This window comes from Mauremys reevesii, linkage group 18, assembly GCF_016161935.1.
Source record: "Mauremys reevesii isolate NIE-2019 linkage group 18, ASM1616193v1, whole genome shotgun sequence".
Lineage (NCBI taxonomy): Eukaryota > Metazoa > Chordata > Testudines > Geoemydidae > Mauremys > Mauremys reevesii.
The window spans coordinates 24,197,278-24,215,158 of record NC_052640.1 but is presented as its reverse complement, the minus strand read 5'-3'; the positions used below and the strand labels follow the sequence as shown (position 1 = coordinate 24,215,158).

General features: G+C 40.8%; 1 protein-coding gene across 1 annotated transcript in view; it reads left to right on the top strand.

The window, feature by feature from the left end:
* Nucleotides 1-17,881, top strand: part of FBXW8 (F-box and WD repeat domain containing 8) — a 65,787-nt gene that overhangs the window by 30,629 nt on the left and 17,277 nt on the right. Inside the window, exons 6-7 of the mRNA XM_039505532.1 lie at nt 8,258-8,454; nt 11,306-11,515. Coding sequence (XP_039361466.1) covers nt 8,258-8,454; nt 11,306-11,515 — 407 coding nt within the window. The remainder of the gene's footprint in view (nt 1-8,257; nt 8,455-11,305; nt 11,516-17,881) is intronic.

The window sequence follows — 17,881 nt, the reverse complement described above, 5'->3', positions numbered from 1 at the left end:
GAAGGAAAAAAAAATTTTTTTGTAAGCAATACCAGTTGCTTATTTTATCATGTACACTTACTTGTAAAATAAAAATAAAAATGCCTAATAGTGTGTTTAATGGGAATATATGATAATCCTAACGATCTATTCCTGTTCAGGATTTATCAGATGTGTGAGAGTGATATGGAGTTGAGGCAAAGAGATCGACTAGACCAAAGACACATGGTGGCAGGTCATGAAAAAAAGAAGGCTTGGATAAGGTGGATTCAAGTAATTGGGATTCTGCTGTAGGAGTATTCCAAGCAAAGCTAACCACCTCCATTCTCCATGTAACTTGTGACATGATTTGACATAAAAAAGACCTATTCCTCTCATCTTGTCAGAACCAAAACCTGATAAAGTTACAGAGCTCTGTGGTATTAGTGCTGATTTTGATGCACTGTAATATCACCAGCTGGCAGGTGGGAACGAAATTGAAGTATGACAGCCAAATCAAATCTATATATTTATTTTTAATTTTTTTAAGAACAAACAAGCAAAACTTCTGATAGAAACAAAGTATTTTGATTGTAGTATTTGTTGCAGTGTGAACTGTGTCATTGTTTGTTGTCACCAGAAACTGTTAATGGAATATTTCCTCACAGCAGCCATTCTGTTGTGATTAACAGCTATACATTGAGCTTGGTTATTTAAGTCACTGGATATTGTAGCATAAGGTAGTTTGATCTCTAGATTTCTATCCAGTTTGTGCAAGCAGTGAAGAGAGCAGAGTTCTCTGGTTTTATATTAGTTTGTGTTTTAGTCTTTCCAGTAACTAAAAGTCTAATTATCTGTTTGTCTCATGGTCGTTGTGTTGAACTGTATGTTACAATGGGAGAATAAGTAACTGTCATGAGTAAACCTGTATGTCTTAACTCTGCTGGGCATATTGCTGAATGGATTTTGTGACAGGTCAGTGATTATTCTGATTTGAGAGCCTGAGTCAAAATAGCTTAGTTTCCATATGCACTAGCATGTTTTATTGTTTTGCAGTTGTTTACTAACATGAATGACCAAGCATATATTTACAGTTTAGTGGAGAGAATTATTTTTTATCTAAATGACAAAAACTTCCTGAATTAGTGTGTGCCTTTTTTTGTTGTATTTTTCCAGCTTTTTCTTCCTTTCATTTTGTACGTTTGACTAATATAGAGAAAACAAACACCATAGTGTTGGAGGTGGTGGTGTTAGGCAAAGAATCCATGGCTAGCAGACTCATTGAGATAACATCAGTGTCTCTCAGTTCAACAGAGCTCAAGCAGTGATGTCCCTGACATCTGATTGCATGGGAGAACTAACAGGCAGATTCTGCTTATTCAACATCTGCTGATAGCACTATGTATTAGTGACCTGGGAGGAAGAATAGCTCAGTGGTTTGAGCATTGGCCTGCTAAACCCACTGTTGTGAGTTCAATCCTTCAGGGGGCCATTTGGGGATGTTGGGGATGGGGAATCTGTCAGGGACAGTACTTGGTCCTGCTAGTGTAGGCAGGGGACTGGACTCAATGACCTTTCAAGGTCCCTTCCAGTTCTCTGAGATAGGTATATCTCCATATGTTTTTTTTTATTATTATTACAGTTCAGCAGTTGTTGTTAGTTCCTAAGGCATAAGAAAATATAGCAAGCAAAGGGTTCATCTTGTATGGAGGCTGTCAGTAATTTGTGCCTGCATGCTATAGTATATTCTGGCTCTGACTGCACTGAAGAAGAGTTGAATTGAGAGTCCTGGTGACTGCACCCCTGGGGTATTCAATGGGAGTCAACCACAGGGGAACCAGATGCAAGGAAAGGTAGATGGAAAAACTGTACTGGGAGAACATTTAAGTTCTATCCTCCACTCTCTGTGCCCAGTAGGCACACTATATGTACACCTGGGGCAATGAGATTTGGCAACTTGAGCCACAGTTGTGGTTTTTGAATTCCAACCCACTGGCCTCGTATTTCTTCTGCCTTGTTTCCTATTGTCAGCATTGGCAGTCCTCCAGTTTGATTTTACCACTAATTGTGTTGCACGTTACCGTACTGAAATGAATCAAATCAAAATGCTTTTCCTGGAGCATTAGATAAAGCAGGCGAGGGTTCTGGGTAATGAGCAGATGCTGCTAATGCAGGGACAGTAGTGGCCTTGCCAGGACTCCATCTGCTCCATGCTTGCCTGACTTTGGCCGTAAGCCACCGCTTTGGGGGAACTGAAGTCTACTTAAACTGCCCCCTCTCTCCCAGATTCTCGTAGTTTGACTTGGAAACTTTCTATGGTGTAAAATGAGAACATCCTTTTTGTACCACCTTTAAGACTTAAGCTGTCATGTTTGTCTGTGGGTATAGAAGGGAAATAATGTTGCCCCCATTTATGTTAATATTTTGAAACCTAATCAGCAGTAGCTAATAGTACTTGTCATAGATTGGTATAGAACAAACGAAAGTGACTTCTGCAGTTATCAGAATGCATTTGCTTATACAAATGCTCTGTTATTAGGAATTGAGGCAGCGCTGCTTTTGAACTGAAAACCTGATATCTCAGTAGTCAAGATGGTGAGTGAGAGGCTCTCAGAGCCATTCCCTCATCCACCAAGCACCCTGTATTTATAATATCAGACCTGTTCACCAAAACACTTCATTTCTATGTGTAGCACACTTCTAAGTTCCAGAACATGTCACAAAATAGTTACAACACCAAATAGTGTAGCTTGCAGACGCTTTAAGGAAGAAGGGTGCTTGGGTAAATGTTGCTGTGAATTTACTATATCTCTTCATTGGTAAAAGGTATGTAAATTGAACTTTGATTTTACACTTTACAAATAAGACTCACATTTTGATGATTTGGAATTAACTGAAATTTCAAGTTTTCTCTGCTGAACATCTGAAGCTAGTTGGACAAGGTCACTTCTATTTTGCGTTTGCCAAGTAAAGGGATAAATATAATTATAACCATTTTACAAATGGGAAAAAGGAGATAAGGAATAGTTTATTAACTCCAATGAGTCACAGAGCTGGGAACGGAATCCAAGTTTTCTTACTTCTAGTTCTATGACTTGTTCACTCAGCCATGATGAGAATCTCAACTTTCCAGTTGTATTCAGTGTTAATTTCTAGCCCTAGTAGTCTGAATGATATCTGATCTTGTTGCTTATCATTTCAGTCTACTTGTGTTTTTTGGCAAAAGTCTAGGATTCAAGATAACAAGTTTGAGACTTCGGGCCAGTTCTATTTTAAAAAAAACCCCATGTTTCATTAATGGTTTGTTTCCCTATAATTTCAGGCACTATCATAGATAGTAGATAGTATAGCTAGTATTCCAGATAATAACATGAGTTTTCAGTTTGTAATTTTTTCTTGTTTTCCCCTATTGAAAATAAAATACAGTATTTAAAAATGAGAAGTTTTACATTCAATTAACTTGGATCAGGATAGGAAAGGTGGGAGTTGGGCTCCTAAATAGAATAGATGAGAATTAACAGGAACAATTGCATGTAAAACCTCTCCCTCCAGCCTCCCCCAAAAAACCAGCCTGTAAATCACATTGGCTCCGGCAGTCCCACATGGCTGCGTTGCTTTGAAGCTGAAGTGAGAGAATAAGATCCCCACCACCACCACAATGTCCAGGTTCCCTGTTCTAAAATGGAATCATATGGATGATTTCTTGCTTTGAGCCTTGCAGATAATGTACATTTAGATTGGCCTACGTCTCCATCTACAAGGTTACCAGCAACCAATAGCTGCACAGTATTGTCTTAATGAGGAAGAGCTGATTAAGTGAACCCCCAGCATGGTTCATCAAGCAATATTTCAACCTGGTATCATTAGATTTAATCACAGTCCATTTCCACTTAAATTAATGCATTAACTATTAGCTGGTAGCAGTAGTAGGCAGTTATCCCATATTTTGATTAGCTACTAACAAGGAGATGCGACGCACACTGGTATAGGCTTAGTTTACACTACAAAGTTTTGCTGGCATAGCTATATCAGCTACGACAGTGAAGAAAATCACAGTCTCTAGCCAACATAGCTATGCCAGCAAAGCCCCTTGTGAAGATAAAACTGTGCCAACAACAGAGCGCTTTTGTAAGCTTAGCTAATGTCATTTGCAGAGGTGGTGTAGCTATGTCGGCAGAACTTCTATCAGCTTATGCTGCATCTCCACTAGGGGGCTCTGCCAGCATAGACAAGCCCACACTGGCAGATAGTTGCAATGTAACACTTAAAAATTATGTAGAGAAGCATTTTGCATGTCAGCTTATGCAGGCCTACCACGTCATGAAATTAGAGCATAGATATGAAAACAGTTCAGGTTAGTATGGTGGTAAAGCATCGTACTTGGCACCAGAGACAAATATATGTGAAACTAAATATAAAATTAGTTGCGTGGGAAGCTTCCATTGCTAATGGGGAGCATCTCACTCAACTTCTTGCTCAGGGAAAAACCTGTGTGGTTGTCTGGTTCTAAATAAGCATGTAGAGGCCTCAGTCCAAATCTGGGCTGCGTCGTGTGAGGCCCTGTACAAACACAGAGTAAAAGACAGTCTGTGCCCAAATAGCTTACACTCTGAGGCATAATGCAGCAAGCGGATGTTAATACTAGATGATCATCAGGAAGTAAGTGCAAGTGCAGTGATTGTAATATCACAAATCAACAGCTACACTACCTTGCTCTTAACTGACTACTCGCACTTACACAATCCACCTGAACATCTATCTCCCTAAGCGAAAAAGGAAAGTAAGTATGCAGTAGTTTCTCAGTCAGTCTGAGAATACTGCACTGTCACAGCTCCACTGGAGCAGAGTTAAGGGTGTGATGTGACTCTGGCTTGTTGTGGAAGTGCCATTCTTACTCACAGTTTTGTGTTTTTCTAACATTTGATGGATTTTTATTTTTTAAACTGTAATGTTCTCGGAAGTTAATATGTGCTCAAACACTGCTGTGTGCTTGCAACCTTAACTTCACTTTAGCAAAGCTTTTTGTGTGGGAATGAAATACTGGCCACTGCTGGAGGCAGGAAGACAGACTGGGTAGATCAATGATCTCATCCAACCTGGCAAATCCTCTGCTTTAATATTTTTTTTTAAAATTATTTCTTTACAATGTGTGTTATCTCAACAGAGATAATTTCAACTATAAAAATGGCTTTTCCCCATTTTGTCCCATCAAATACAATGTGAGTGAATAAAGCAAAGGCTGACTTGCCCATTAATTAATAAACTTTCTGGTGCTTTGGAGTGTAAGGACCTGCGCTCCCATTTCTTTGCTTCATAGCAATGCCGCTTTAGAGCTTGTATAATCCATATCTGTTGGTGCCCCTGAGGGAAGCGTTTTCTAACTGTTCCCTGGAACCAAGCAAGCCCTATACATGTTTCTCAGACATCACACACACAGATGTGTGCACATGATATTCAATTCACTCATAATGAAAGAAAATACTAGTCGGCTCTTGCTCTCTATATTATTTTGCATTCATCCTCCAAACTGCTGCCTCGATCATCTTGTATTCTTGGCTTGACAGTTTAAAACAAACCTGGAATCCTGTATTTTCACAAAACCGTCATTCTCTGATCTTACCAATGATGTCTGCATATCCCCTTGTGCTGGAACGGGTTTTCTGTGCATTTTATTTTTCTGATTTGGAGTGTAAGCGTCTTGGGGCAGGGACTTTATCTTTTAAATATTTGGTAAAATGCTGTGTACATTGATGATTAGTCCTTTTCTGGTTTTAATGGATACCATGTGCCATAAATATTTTAATGAAATGGTTTTTGCTTCTCAAACCCTGAGAGCAAAACACTGAATCCCAGAGTTCTCCATTTTATTAATGGGGTAGAACAGTCTTCTATGTGGTGGGCTTACTTCACGCTGTCTTGCAGAAACCCCCAAGTTTAAAGCAAAACATTTCTTTTATGAAGAGAGAAGCAGCTCACTCTCTGTTTCTGTTTTATACTCTTCTCTGGCCAGTGTTTCAGTGCTCTTGTTTGTAGAGTGCTAAAAGTGGAATAGGTTTTCAGCAGAAAAATATGAACACAGGGCCCTGCCCAGATAAGTTTACAAATGAAACAGATTAGATCTAATTAAAGGTCCAGTTTGGATACTCAGAAATACCTCTTCCTTTCTTGAAAACCAAATAAGCACAATATTGGTGTACTCAGTAGCTGATCTAAAGTGCCTGAGATCAGACTTCAGCCCTGTTGTGCCAGTTTGGAGATGTGGACCTGCTGGCCACTATAAAGTGAGGTAACCAAAAATCACAAAAGACTTAAGTCTTTATGATGCACAAGCTACAAAGCAAACAATAATCTACACCAGTGTTTCCCAAACTTGGGATGCCGCTTTTGTAGGGAAAGCCCCTGGCAGGCCGGGCTGGTTTGTTTACCTGCCACATCCGCAGGTCCAGCTGATCACAGCTCCCAGTGGCCGCGGTTCGCTGCTCCAGGCCGAGGGACGTACTGGCCGCGGCTTCCAGCAGCTCCCATTGGCCTGGAGCAGCGAACTGCGGCCAGTGGGAGCCACGATCGGCTGGACCTGTGGACACGGCAGGTAAACAAACCGGCCCGGCCTACCAGGGGCTTTCCCTACACAAGTGGTGTCCCAAGTTTGGGAAACACTGGTCTACACCATCCATTTAAACCTGTTAACTTGTTTTAAGCATGGGTGTGCATGTGGCATGTGCTAATGTTCTATTTTTCAAAACCAATTCAGCAGTTATTTACCTTTCAAGCAATTAACATAATTACCATTAGGCTAAGAAGTAATTTTGGAAAGTTCTGCTCTGAGCCCTTACGACTCCACTGGGACAGTTTTAGTTGGGACTTATTTTTTTAATGGAAGCCTAATTGCAGTTTTGGCTTTGGGTACACAAACAGAGGCGGCTAACTATTTAGGCAAATAGCAGATTAATTTAAATATGCATCCCTAATAAAACAAAAATGGTCTCCATTATGGTTCTCATTCCCATGACGAGGAATATAAATATTCTCCGGGAGTGCCATTAGACAGAGGCCTTAAGGATTGTCTGCATTATTTTATAGTGGTAGCACTTTCAAGATACCAAATAATCTTAACAAAAGCGAACATAAATCAATTTAAACTCATTTAGATACCATTTCCACTATGAGCAGTTTCATTACCACACTCTCGCTTTGCCTCCTTTGGGACACAGGAGAGGCGTTTGCAAACTGGCATGGGTGCCTGTCCGCAGCTGCTTGTCAGAGCTTTTATGTCTCCTTTTGAAGTAGTGGCCACCATTAATCATTTCATCATTAATGGCCATGCTCAAGTAGAAGGAAGGCTTCTCCAGCTCTGATCCTGTCTGTCAGGCTGAAGAATTGCTGCTCCGTTTCAGTGCAGGAGTAGGTTGGGAGTGAGCTCTAACTCACTTTGAATGTTCAGCCCTGCTGATCTGTAGTACACTGATAACTCCAGTTTACTCTTGTAAATTGAAATTAAAGCGCTTGACTTTATGTACTTTACTTTTTAAGTGGAATTCTTTTGATTTATGCCACAAGCCAGTCCAATTGCCAACCTGTTACTCACTGATCTGTACCACTAAAAGGAGCAACATTCCTTTTCCCTAGCCTGGGATACTGTGCTCTTTAGCTTTCAAAAAATGATAATCTTCTCTGCATTTCCCCCAGTCTCTGAAACATCAGGATTTGGAATTTAAGCATTGGTTACAAGCTATATGTAACTGCCCTGCTAGGATAAGACCCTCGATTCCACTTTTAGAAGGGCACTGAAATCTCCCATCCTGTCCCCTTGTGCACAATTGAAAACTATGCAAAGACAGTTTGAGTGAGAGAATGTGAGGGGGAGGTCACTTGAAGCATTTAACCTGGCTTCTCCTTGATACTGTAGTTCCTTGCCATTAAGTGAGGGTAAGTGTACAGTAGATAAGTCTTATATTAGCAGCTCTTTTTTTAAACTCCTTGTGTTCTTGCGAATGGTTAGTTCCATCCCTGGTGCATTGAGAGGAGCAGGGTTAAGGCACATACCAATATTCTCTGAAAGTCTCAATGTAAGACTTGCTCAGGGCAAGAACAGTTATTACCCACACTAGAGCCCACTCTGCACTACTTTGCAGTGTGCTGGAGCTCTAGTGGCTGTAGGGAGTGAGTCCTGAAGGTGCTCCAGGACCTGCCTCCTGTGTACCAACCCATTTCACTAATACACAGATGCTGCCACCCTCAAGCTACTTTTGTTTATGAAATAGGGTAACACAGAATCCTTTGTTTTGCCTTTTATATGCAGGGACTGTTAATGTTTGGAGTCTCATGATAGGGCGTGAACCTATCCATCATTACCAGCACAATCAAAGGATACAGGCTTTGGCCCTTGGCTTGGAGGGTGCAGCCATAGCAACTGCATCTGGCTTCCAGGTCAAGGTGGAAAGCCCTGATGACAGAGGATACTGGCAAACTACTGCACAGTTTGAAATCCAGAAATTGGTGAGTATTTTCCAGCTGGTCAGTTTGGTTCCAAGTGTTCCAGATCTCTGAATTCTTCCTGGCCAAGAGGGAGCTTACAATGACCTTAAAACAATGTTGCATGAACTATGTGAGAGCATTAGCAGCTAGCTGGGATTGCAGTGAGTTAATGCATGCCTTTCATCCCTGAAGAGCTAGGATGAAATCCTGGCCTAAACCACAAGTGAAAATGAAGCTGAGCCCATATGGTGTGGGAGGTTTTGTTGTTTTTTAATTATTTTTTGTCAACATTAAACTAAGTTGGCTCATTTGTAGATCAAGGTTTTCTCACATAGAATTTCAGATCAACACTAGCTGATTAGTTCTGAGGCAGGATATCACAAGCTAGCTAATGCTGTCACTTGTGAAGTTGTAACTGGTTGCACAGCTTCTTTAGATTACACCTTCTGTCTATGGAGTTCTGAGGCTATTTTTTCTTTTTTCAAAAATCCAAAGTTTATTATGGGCCAAGTCTGTTAAATGGTGTGAGGGAGGAAATGAGCATATTAAAGTATAAATCTTCCGATTTCTGATCAGTACAAGAAAACTGGCTGTACAGCAAATGGCTGTAGAGCTCTGATTAAACAAACCCTAATACAACTTCCCCATCTTCTAAATGGAAACATCCGTAGAATACTTAGAAACAGAACAAAGAAGCCAACAATTTCGACACGTTTTCTAGTAAAATATTAAAACAACAAAGAAAGAACTCCATTGGAACTGGGTCACCCTGTCATGTAGTTGTGAAGTTCTCTATCATGTTTATTTCTGTGGATCTACAGAAAGATATCCACCTTCAGTATTCTTTCCCCTTCCTCCGTATGTAATACCAATTTCTAATATTTTAAAGAAACACTGAAGACATTGTCAGTTGTCTCTAAGGTTGGATTAGAAACCACTGCATACAATTATCTATTTCAGGGGTTCTCAACCCTTTCATACTGGAAATTCCAGCAACCCCTCTCCCATTTAGCAGTATAGGAAAAGCAGAGTGACCATGATCCCCCACACCTGGGTGTGACACCCAGGTTCAGAACCCCTCACCAGTTTCACCAGCACATTACTTTAACCTAGCAACGTTTCTGTGGTCTTAGTGGTTCTAGCAGGGAACTGAAAATCAGGTCTCCTGGGCTCCATTCCTGGCTCTTCCATTGACTTACTGTCACCTTGTGCAGGTCACCTGATGTAACCTCGTGTTGCGTCAGTTTCCCCGTCTGTAAAATGACTCTGTTAATATGTGGTGATAGTTCTTGAGGTGCACAGGACTGAGAGTTGCCTCCAGCAGGAAAGAGACTCACTTGTGCTTGCCTGGGTAACTCCCTGACATCTCCAGTCTGTTAGCCACCCAAACAATCTCCTCTGGGCTCTGCCAGCCCTGACTTTGCCTTGCAAGGTAATAGTAGGTGCGACACAGTTCCCGAGGCCGTTTGAAGCTTTCCCCTGTAGTATCCAGCCCCTTATCCACTGAACATTGACAGAAATACCAGGTCAGCTGTCCCCAGAGGAACTGTGTACTTATCAGCCTTTTTGGTTCAATTCAGGATCAGCTTCTGTACAACATCACAGTACTGAGATAGATTTAAAGTGAAACCAATCATAAGTTTATTATCCAAGGTTAAGGTTTAAGAGATAGTGAGTAAGGATAATGGAAGCAGAAAGGTAACACATAAAACAAAATCATAACACTGATCTTAGAGACTAAACTTAACTTTAACAGGCTAATCATCTGTCTAAAGAAACTTCTCTCACCCTAAATGTCTTTTGCAACATTTCAGCTGAGCTTGGTTAAGAGCCTGTTTTCATGAATATAAAAGTGCTGTCCATTTAATTCCCCATGTGCAGGAAAAAAAATATCTTTTTGCCTCCTTCTTATGTTCCCCAAAGTTCTTTGTCTGACCCCAGAGACAAGGCAACTCCCTGTGGTTCAGTCTTCAGTCTTGTCTCCCAGTTGATTTCCCATCCCCCTGTTGACTTCACATGTAAATGGGGCTTCCATTGTAGTAGCTTACAGTGGTTAATTTACATTTTGACAGATACACCTCTATCTCGATATAACATGAATTCGGATAGAACACGGTAAAGCAGCGCTCCGGGGGGGGGGGGGGGGCTGCACACGCCGGTGGATCAAAGCAAGTTCGATATAACGCGGTTTCACCTATAACGCGGTAAGATTTTTTTGGCTTCCGAGGACAGCGTTATATCGAGATAGAGGTGTACATGTTTTACCTACTGTCTAGAAGAAACCTGTTTTTCTCTTTGGTTGATGACAGACTTTAAAACCTTTCAGTGTCATCCATCCATACATCTCACAATGATTATGAGGATCAGTATGACATAAGCTTTTATTAGAGACCTCACTGGACATCATTTATGGATAAATACTGTGAAAGTGGTGTGCTAGGTGTAGTGAGTTTTTCAGACCCGGTAGGAGGAGTTGTTACACAACAGTGAACCTGTTGGCACCAGTGGGCTTTTGTGTCACATGTGTACCTATTTTCTAGGCCTGTTATGAGACTTAATGAATAATTCTTCTTTAATAAATGTGCACATCCTGAGAGTCTTAGATGAAAGATGTTATGTGTAGTAGTATTCTGTTGTAGGAGTCAAACCTCCAAAATTCAAATAGACCAAAAATCAAACACCATTTAAAAAAAACCAAAATAAACTTGGTTCCAAGAAGGTGATTTTAGACATGGAGTTGTGTGTTAATTCATTTATTAAAGAGCTCTGTTTAGCATATGGCCATGCTGTGTATTTCTGATTACAGTGTAAAGGAATTTTCAAGTGTAAAAAACGAAGTGTAAAAAACTAAGAAATGTCTGTGCTGTTGTAGGTCAACTTTCTCCACCTGGTTCCAGATGTTGTTGGGAGTCCAGTGACTATAGCAGCTGCTGAAGATATGGTCTACCTCCTGAAAGCAGAAGAGTCGGGCAAAGTTCTCCATTCTGTATATGGCCAGCCAGTCACATGTCTAGATGTATCTCCCAGTGAGGCAGCCTTTGGAGTAAAGGGCTTTGGCTGGCTGTTGAATGAGACCAACAAGGTATTTAAGTAGCAGGCCTTTTGAGTCATATAACAGTAAATTTCTTTGTCGCTTCCCTGGGGTACTCAAGGTTGTGAGGCACCTGGTCAGTACTTCACCTTAGCGTGTAACAATCTGGTGTGGTTCAGCTTGCTGAAACCAGCGGTCTCTGGCCCCACAAGCACTAACTTGCAGGTTTCCGCAGACCTCACCCTCATGGTACAGGCTATTGCTAGGTACACACTAACCCCCGTGTCCTCGGAGCGCTCCCTGCAGTCTCCAGCCCATCACTGGACACTCAGAGCAGTTACCAGGTAAGCTGCCCCCAGCAAGACAGTGTACACACAGCTTGACTGGCACAACTTGGATCAGGTCCTTTATAATAGCACTGTAATCTACTTGTAGTGAAAACAAATGCTTGTTTATTAACAAAGATTAAGATTTAAGAGATGCCGAGAAAGAATAATGAGTGGAAGCAGAACTGGTATTGTCACGCTGTGAGGAGTGGCTCATGACTATGAGGGCCTGCCTCAGGGCAGACGGTCAGAAAACAGGGCAGACACCCCAAACTGGTCGTGTGTCTATAATTAGATTTCACCAAGCCAGTGACAAATGTGAACTCCTGGACCACTCTACCAGTTTTACCATGGAGTCACAGACAGTCCCCTTAGACTCTATTCTATCTTGCCACCCAAACAAACTGGACTTTGTGATAGAAGGTCACTTAAACCAAAAATCACACTATATCAGGTAACTCCCAGTCCCAAGAGACCAGTCACTCATCCAGGTCAAGTTACATGCTGGATCTCACACAAAGACAACACTGGCAGCCAGTTCTGTCGTAAACTAACTAAAGGTTTATTGGCTAAGAACAGGAAATGAGCGTTATTGATGCACAGGTGAGTCACAGTTTGTAATTCCAAATGGTGGCAATTATGCAATAAACTGCCAGTTTCCCCAAAGTTTTTTCTCTGGGGATCTCCGCTTTGCATCTGGTATACACATTAAAAACCCCACACCTTCCCTATTTTATAAAGTAGATTATCTCCTAAAAATTCAATCTTTGAGAGCTACTGGTTTTCAGTCAGTACCAGAATCCAAGTTTTCAGGAATATCCCCACGCCCTACAGAGGGTTTCCTCAGTAAATGGATATCAAAATGGCTTTTGCTTCTCCTTATATTTCCCCAAACTCATAGTTTTGATCCCAGAGTCAGGATGGCCCCCTGTTTGGTCGCCAGTATGCTGGCTCCAAGTTGTCGTCATATCCTTGTGTTGATCTGAAATGCAAATATAGGTCCCATTGTGTTTGGCTTGCAATGCTTTATCTACATATGAACCTTGGCAGACATATAAACATACATTCCTTTGTCTGGCAAAATCAGTTCTTCACCTCTGGTGGGAAATCATATCTTGATAGAAACTATAAGGACACATTTTTAGTATATAGATAGAACTTTTAAATATAATCAATACATACATTTCACAATTATATTAATGACCAGCATGATCCTGGCTTTCATTTAAGATCTCACATGACTGTCTTTATAGATACATACTATGACAGCAGTGTGTTAGATGTAGTGAGTTTATCAGGCTTAGTAGGAGCTGTTGCAGCTACAGAACATTGAACCCTTTGCCAGTTGGCATTTAGTGCTTCTTAGGGTCAGAACTTCAAATGGGAAAACCCAGGTCCCTTTGTACAATTAACAAAGGCCAAAGGAATTCTTTTTTTTTTTTTTTTGCTTTGTGTGAATGGACTGGGAGGTCAGTTTCTTAACACACTGCTCTGAGGCTTACGTGAACTTTCAGTATTTGTTTCAGTGAGCATAAAATGAGGAAATGCCAGCACTTTGGTAATTTAAGCAATGTCTACACTACAGCTTATGTTGGCATAATTTTTGTTGCTCGGGGTGTGAATAAACCATCCTCCTGAGCGATGTGAGTTACACCGACATAAGCACTGGTTTGGACAGCGCTGTGTCGGTGGGAGAGCTTCTCCTGCCAACATAGCTACCGCTGCTCGTGGAGATGGTTTTATTATGCCAACGGGAGAGCTCTCTCCCGTCGGCATAGAGCACTGGTGCAGCTGCAGCGCTGTATATGTAGACATGCCCTTAGTCAAAAGGCTCATGCTAGCTTCTGTAAGTATTATATTTGCTGCTCCCCAGTTGCAAGAGAGATAGCCGTCTCTTCTACTGCTTCAGTCCTCTAGGTGGAATTGTTTTCTTTTCAAAAATAAATCTACCTGAGGCATCCTAAGTAATGAGTCAAACTCTGTTTGTGCAATCCTTGGAGAATGCCATTATTTTTCACTTCAGTATTTGAACTAAGTTACTTCCAAGCCTATAAGAATGGTGAGATGTTGCTTTAGGGGATGGATAAATAATCTTTGTGTCTGAAGCCTTCTGCATTTTGTTACCTTCATAAGCGTCTTTTGGCAGTGGCACAGTTGATAAGCTGCAGATTCTGTTTTTGCAATTGTACTGAATCTATGCTTAAAAAGCTGATGGATCAGGCAAGCTCTACAGCTTTAAAACTATTGAGATTTAACAGGGCAAGCTTTTAATTTTTCAGTGAGATTGACATATGTCATTCGCTACATCATAAAATGTTGTTTTTTTTCCTTGACCTAGTGTCTAGATTAGTCCACTGGTCATACGCCCCACAGAAACTTTGTGTTGCAGTGTGGGCATAATATGTCAAATATTTTACTGTAGAATTTAAACTTTCACTGGGAAAAAAACTTCTAGTTCTTCTGATGGTATTTTTTTTTCCAAATGCGAATCAGACCAGAGCTGTCTTCCAGAGTCTGCAGACAGACTGAAACAGTAGCTCTGAATAGTGTGAATTGCCTCATTCATCTCAATGGAGTGTTAATCCTGAAACTGCACAAAGACCAATTAAATGTTTTAAATTATTTTACTGCTGATGTCTTTACTGGAAACATCCAGCTACTGTGTATGTTCATTGTGGTTGAATATCACAGAAGTTAGATGGAAAAGACCTATTAGGTATTAATTCCATCTCACTGGTAGTGTACAGATTATTCCTTATATAGCCTAGTGTCTAGGGCTTTTCCCAGTACCATTTTAAATGACTCAGGCAATGGGGTTTCTGTCACTTCCCCTGGGATGTTGTTCCTCAGTTAATAGATCTCATTGTTAAGAAATCTTTCCTGGTTCTTTTTCCTGTCTAAATTTTCCACAGATTAATTTCATCCCATAACTCCTACTCAGGTTTGTAGTGAGCTAGTAGGAAAGGGGAACAGCAACTCCTGGGGGAAGGGAAGGTGGGGCATGGAGCAAAGGGGTTGTTGCTGGGGTGGGAACTCTGGCAAGTGGTGCACAAGTGCAGTTCTATCACTTTTCCCCATTTGACAACCAGATAGAATGGGGTAGCTTTCTTTCGGTCTAGTTCTACTGTTGATGTAAATCTGCATCTAAACTCCCCTTAAAGTTCCCTTTTTACACACAAAACACTGAAAGACCCATAAATACCTCTAGGGGTGAGAGATGCTATGAGGCCGTACTGTCTTTATTAAATCCTTTGCATCCTAATCCAATATTTTTCCCCGCAGAGGTGGGAGGTTGGGAGGTTAGAAGATAGCCAATGTAATGGTCTTGAATGAGGCAATTCTATCGCCTTTGTGCCTCATAAAGGAATAGAGAAATCCACTTAGAGTCCTTAGCATCATTCTGTGGAGTCGGACATATTTCCTAATTTAGTTCTGAAGTATTTGGCATTTGATGGCAGATTGTATTAAGCAGTGCATCAGTGCGCATCCTAATCAGGGCAATGTGACTGAAGTAGTCCAGACGGCTGGGGTATGTTTGACAAGGACGCTTGCTTGGCATTGCTACACCAGCTGACATCACGCCGGAAATTAATTACTAATGTCTATTATGATAATTATTCCCCACACACAGACGTGAAGGGACTTTGTATCGGTTGATTACTTGAGTCACAAGTTGATGGTCTGCCTTTAGAAGAGCTTTAGATCTCAGAAACATATTGATAGTGAATTCCAGTGCTGTTGTCTAACGGCTACATCATTCCAATATAAAAGCTGCATCCCATTTTGTTTCATGTGCAGTATACTATAAATTATTAGCTGGTGGCAATTTTTGTGGGAGTATTTTTGGCCACTAGTTGCTCAATGTTAATTTTTTTTTAATATTGAACCTTTTGGCACTAACAGGCCAATGCAGAAGGTACTGCTTTCCAGAAATACTGTATCCTTAAAATATGTAGACACGGCCAGAGTGCTCCACAGTCCATGGAATTCAGAGGTGTGAGTAATGGTTTTAAGCATAATGGGTCAAATTCATCCCTGCTGTAACTCCATTAATGTCAGTACACGTAAACCAGGGGTGGCTTTGGTTCTGTGCATGTGAGCGGGAGGGGCAATCTTTAACAAGATGTTTGACCAAAATTCACTTCCTTTCTTATTTGATTAGCTTTCAGGGTCTCTTCTGGTGTCAGTTTCACTAGGCCTTTGGTTACCAGGTCTTCTAGGGTGAGCAAGTCCTGAAGTTCTAATTTTTTTTTTTTAAGGTAGAACACTTTGCCTAAAACCTCTCAGATCTTCTTTATCCATCATTAAAAAGCAAAGAAACACAAACCCATTGTTTTTTCTTTACATATCAGCTTTAAAATCAGCGTACTAATAAACTGGCCTGTTTTTAATCCCCTGTTTCTGCTCCTTTTCAGTGATGGCATTGGAGCTGGCATCCAGAGGCCTGCTGACCAGCTTTATAAAGCTACTGTTTTAGCTTTTACTATACATTTACTTTTGCCGTTGGCTACCTAAGTGCTGCATGCAGTTTCACTTGTGTAAGGTCCATGTTAACATGTTGTTAAACAGCTGCTGTTTCACCCTGGAAGTGATTGCATTTCAGTCATGGATGAAAGGTCCTGCAAGTGGATCCACATGAGCACAGGTGTCTGCCCAAGTGGGTCCAGTTGCAGAAGCTGAGCCTTATATTGTAAAGTGTCGGGGTAACTTTTGGGATGAAAAGCACCATTAAATAGTCTTGTTCTTTTTTGTTATTTAGTATTGATTCCTATGTATAATTGTCTTTCCTTCCTTTTCAAGGTACTGCCTTCTAAATCTTGTAATTGTCTTTCTAATTCAAACCTTTAGTAACATCCTAGTACTGCTAAGATGAATGACTTAAGTCAGGAAAACCTCAGTGTACACATACACAATATAGTAATTAACCAGTGTCTTGCCCAAGAATAATTGAATCTGCCTCCATGATTTTCCATTGAAAACTTGTAAATTGTTTACTAAATTGAAAGAGCCATTCATTTTTGCAACTTTTAATAAAAATTATGCAAAAATATATTTACCTATGTTTCCTAATGAAAACGACAAGCCGCTTTTTATATGCCTGCGTTGAGACGTGGCACAACGCTTAGACGAGTATCTCAGATTTTGAAAATGTTGCCCTTAGGATGCATCATGAATATTTAAGGAGATTATCTGCAAGACCAGGCAAATAATTCATTCCATTTTGAGGACCAACTTGCCTTCATATTACCCATCCTAATTTTATCGGGCAGGAAGGAGGATAAAATAGTGGTTTTTTTCTATAGGGTAGATTGTTTAGTGGGCAAACAATATCCTTTCACTTCTGTCTCCCTGAACTTGTACATCAGTCTTCAGCCACAAGTTAAATGAGTTTTGCTGACCTCATTCCAGTCCCTAGCAGACATCTGTCCACATCGCAGAACCATCAAATTTGGCACAATGCTGGATGATTGGCAGTCCCTGCTCAGGAAGGATCCAGTACTGGAACAGCAGGGGTTGCAGGTGCATTGGCAGGGTTGTGTTGCTGAAGCTCATACACTGCCTGCCTGTACGATGTCTGGCTCTACTTAGTGCTACCAGCTTTGACTCTATTCAAATAAAAACTTAGAAGGAAAAATAAACCTACATTTAATTGTTTATAGCTTCATAGGTAATTTATGTGGCAGGCCGTAAGTATTTGGAGGATTCCGTAAAGAGCATTGTGCAAGAGACCTGACTCTTGCACTGCTGGGAATGCTGCAGACTTTCTAGATGAATCATAACAATGCTTTCATGGATTCTCTGAGCTGGCCCTTTGAGCACTACTTAGGTCTGGGGAGCACAGCTAAGTGCACCTGAGATAAAAGTTTTTGTTTGCCAGCATAGTCACCTTTGGGATGGCAGGAAAGTCAATTTTCCACATGCTCACAGACATGGTTGTGTTACCACTTCTGCACAATGACTTATATCTGGCAAAGACTTGCAAAATAGTCTCTCTGGCTGATTGTCAAAAATTACATCATATTGGAGTAAACTGCTTTTAAATCAAACATCCATTATTCATGTATGTTAACCGCTTTTTTTTTTTTTTTTT